Below are 4004 nucleotides of genomic sequence, written 5' to 3' on the forward strand. Positions count from 1 at the left end.
TATCATCTTCTTCCACCTCCAGCCGTCGCTGGTTGAAGCTTTCTTATTTTCATAGTGTCTAGTTAGCTTTCTCTCTCAATGGTTGGAGCTTTTTCCAACAACCGTTGAAGCTTTTCTATCAAAAGTTATAGCTATTTTCTTTTTAGCAGCACTTGGAGCAAATAGCGCCACCGGTTGTAGCAAAAAAATGAGCTAGTTGTAGCAAAAAATCAGCTGTGTTCCCAACTCGCTTATTAGTTGCAGCAAAAAATAATAGTGGTTCCAGCTCTGGATTTGGCCGGTTGAAGCAAAACAAAATGCTAGTTCCAGCATCGGTATCCGCTCGCTGGCATCGCTACCTTCACCAATGGTCATCCATGGAGACTCGTCGGCACGGCTTGGCACGGCGCCCCTGGCACGGTCCCAGCATCTCCGTCGCGGAGCCTCCGGCATGGTCCAAGCACCTCCGTTGCGGGAGAGTTTGTGCATCGTGGTCAGGAGATTGAAAAAAAATCACGTGGTGGAGCCACTTGCAGGAGCGCTTCTGGAGGTAGGAGGCGATGCGCTGTAGCAAATGAGTGGACCACGTTTGTTTTCGGAGGAGATAAGATAGGAGGGGTGGTGGGCCTAAAAAAATTTCAAATCGCGTCTCCCTGGTCGTTCGATCCAGCTGGATCGCGTGGCCCGCGCGCGACCGGCGGAAGACTCGGCCGGTGCGCCGGCTGTAAACACTTCCCTTTCAGCATTGCATCAGCATCGAAACGAATAAACAGTGCTCATAGGGTAGTGTATATCCGTAGGGATGAGTGTATGGGCCTGTACAAACAGTGCTGGGCCTGGCCAATTCCCCAATACCGCGGCGCTGTAGGTATTGGGTCAGTGTGAGTCCGTGCTCTAGTCCACAATTCCCCAAACCCTCGACCCCTGCGGCGGCCACTGACGGAGACGGCCGCTTTCCCCTCCGCTCGGCCGCCCGGCTGCTCACCGCCAGCGCTCTTGGTAAGGCCACTCCTCCTCGGCAGTCGGCACACATCCCCATCTGAATCTGCAGTAGATTTGGCGCCCTCCCTTGCTCACCGACGGCATCTACTTACCACAGCAGACGGCGATGTCGTCTTCGGAGCTGCGCCCGCTTCCTGCCGCCTTCTTCTCCGGCGACCTGCCCGCGGACGCGCTGTACGAGGTCCTCCTCCGCATCCCGGCCAAGGAGCTCTGCCGCCTCCGCGCCGTCTGCCCGGCCTGGCGCGCCCTCACCTCCAACCCGCTCTTCGTCGCGGCGCACAAGTCCCGCCACCGCAAGGCGCCTCCGCTCCTCGCCGTGGCCTACGGCGACGACGGTAATCACAACGGTGTTGAGATTTTGGATCTGTGGGGCAACGTGGTGAAGCGGATTCCGAACACCAAGTACAAATCTGATCTGATGTTCGATCGCATCCGTGTTGTGCGCACGCGGCTAGACCTCATCTGTTTGAGCTGGGTCGTCTGCTCTCGGGCCTTCTGGGTGCTGAACCCCGCCACTGGAGCTACTACCGCCTTGCCGTTGGGCTTCTCAGAGGAATTGGAGCATGAGCTAGAAGGGAAAAGGTTCTGCCATTTTGAGTCCTGTGCTTTTGGGCATGTCTCCTCTACCAGAGAGTACAAGGCGCTCCGTGTCTCTAGAGTTGATGACCGGCAGGTAAGTGAGGTTATCACCTTTGATGACACCAACCATGGATGCTGGAGGAGAAAGCAGGACCCTCCACCCCATATCTGTGCCCGTCGCCAGATGAGACTTGATGGGGTGATCTACTTCTTGATGGATTTTTACCCCACATACTGTAATACTGGGGTTTTAATCACTGAGCCTGGTAGCATAGCTTCCTTCAACCTTGAGACAGAGGAGTGGGGTGTTCTACCTGGTCCAGAACAGGTACAGAGGTTTGTGCAAGAGAACGATGATTACGGTTACGCAGAACTTGACCTCCAGTTATCATTGGCTGAGTTGGACGGCTGCTTAGTTATGGTTCAGAATATTCATTACGAATCTATGGACTTGTGGTTTTTGACAGATTCTGAGAAAGGTATCTGGGTTAAGAAATACAGCTTGCCTTCACATGTTGCTGAGCTTAATAGGTATCCTTTTCTGATGTTAGATGATGGGACAATTTTCTTCAGTGGGTCGAATGGTTTACAAGGTTTATTCAGTGCTGGAGAGCAAGGAGACGGATTTCTGCTAAGTTATGATCTAAGAAACGACACTTATGGTTATGCACTAAAACTGAGAGGTTCCCAATCCATTGGCATTTACACAGGAAGCCTGCTGAGTTTATAGAGTAGCTGTTCACCTTATGTTCTAAATGTGAACAGTTAATGAGACAATGTTCTGATGCGTGCGTTGATGAAAACATAAGTGTGCCTTCAAAGTATATTATGTTCATCTCTGATACATTTTGCATGAGAAGATTTGTAGTTTTTGTTCGTTCCATTTTGTATGGCATTGTCTGGAGTTTGGTCAATGTGTTACCAAACAAACTTCTGAATGTGGTGTTTCAAAATATATTATGCTGCTCCTAGCTGCAGGAATGCATAATTTGTTCCTTTCTTGGAACATATAATGATTTGCTAGGTAATGTCATGCACAGTAACATGTTTCATGAACTGGTCTTTACTCTTTTGATACTTGTCTCAAATTTATGTCGTCCTTGAATGTTCAATGCTACCTGGTGTACATCAGTATCACTGAGTCACATCTTCTGTTTAACTTGAGGCTGCTTTCTTTTGCTGAATTTTGTGCTTGTAGTTCACCTTCTGCTCCAGTTTTGAAGGGAGAAAAATCTCGTAGCTAAGGAACCCAGGCCACTGCTCTGTGAGCGGCTCATATCGAGTGAACATTCGAAAACAATTTCACTGGCTGTGGTAAAATTGACAGGCTCTCAACTTTACCGCTTCCAGGTAAAATGGAAAGGATGGTAGGGAGCTCTTCTGTGACAAATATAGAATTATAGACCCAACTCTGAAGATCAAGGCTTAATGTACGGATACTTGGATTTTGTGCTGTGGGCTAGTTGAATACTTGGATTTTACTTATTTTGGTCTTGTGATTGGTCTTTCTAGTGTTTTGGTCTTCCATTTTTAGATCTGCACATATGTGAGTGCCTTTTAAAACATGTCTCTTTTTATTCGGGATGATTTTGTGTGTGTGTGTGAATTAGGATGAAACTTAACATATATTTAGTACTGAAGAAACTCAGAAAAAATTCAAAGAACGACTTAGTTACGTTTGGTATACTAGTAACTGTGTGCGTGCAATGCACTTCTTGAAAGAGAATTTATCTTTTAACATCCAATGGAATTCATGCCTAACTTTCCATGAACGAATAAAATAGTCTGACTAATCAAGCTTTTAGTACCTAAAGTCATCAATCAACTTCTAGAAAACATGTTTTATCTTGCATCTGGAAACGCACAATCTTTCAAATATAACTCTGTCCGACAATGGTTGGCCTCCTGGTGAATGGAGGCTGGAAATCTTTGCATCTTATTGGATGTGATGTGTAGGTTGTAGTCAATTGATGCCAATCAAATGTATAGTGTTTGGTACAAGGTCAAAGGGTATCTAGAAAAGGTGAATGACGATGCACAGGTACGTTAGTCGATGGTTTTCCTGAAGCTCACTAGTTACTTCAACTTCCCGGTCATGCTACACCATTTCTTTGTCTTCCATTACCCAGTCAAACACAAGTTATTGACCTGGTATGCATAGGCCTAAGGCTGATCCAAATTGCAGAACGCTCGCGCATCTGATCAAGTGACAAAAACATCAATAACTTGTGTCATTATAATGTCTTGTTATTCATTATATTCCATCACTCTATAGTGTGGATGTATACAAATAAAAATATTAACAGGTTACCCTTGGAATATTAACATGTCGATCCAAGACCCTCAGAAGGTTCCTTGCAATGAACTAATACTTTTGGTGGCATTTTCTCATGGAAAATATAACAAGATTAAACCCCAAAAAAAAGAGAGAAATTGCGAAGATT

At 46.3% G+C, this 4004-nt stretch overlaps 1 protein-coding gene across 2 annotated transcripts; it reads left to right on the top strand.

Moving 5' to 3' along the window:
* The first annotated feature begins 823 nt into the window (after positions 1-823).
* LOC123112859 (F-box protein At1g53790) lies at positions 824-2441 on the top strand. 2 transcript variants are annotated; one of them, XM_044533959.1, is made up of 2 exons: positions 824-978; positions 1079-2441. In XM_044533959.1, exon 2 carries the CDS (start codon positions 1088-1090, stop codon positions 2288-2290), a length of 1203 nt encoding a protein of 400 aa, XP_044389894.1. In that variant the 5' UTR covers positions 824-978; positions 1079-1087; the 3' UTR covers positions 2291-2441. The 2 variants fall into 2 exon arrangements, with proteins under 2 accessions (XP_044389894.1, XP_044389895.1); XM_044533960.1 differs by having other exon boundaries at positions 839-978; positions 1082-2441.
* Positions 2442-4004: the final 1563 nt, after the last annotated feature.

Source organism: Triticum aestivum, chromosome 5B, assembly GCF_018294505.1.
Source record: "Triticum aestivum cultivar Chinese Spring chromosome 5B, IWGSC CS RefSeq v2.1, whole genome shotgun sequence".
In the NCBI taxonomy this organism is placed as follows: domain Eukaryota; kingdom Viridiplantae; phylum Streptophyta; class Magnoliopsida; order Poales; family Poaceae; genus Triticum; species Triticum aestivum.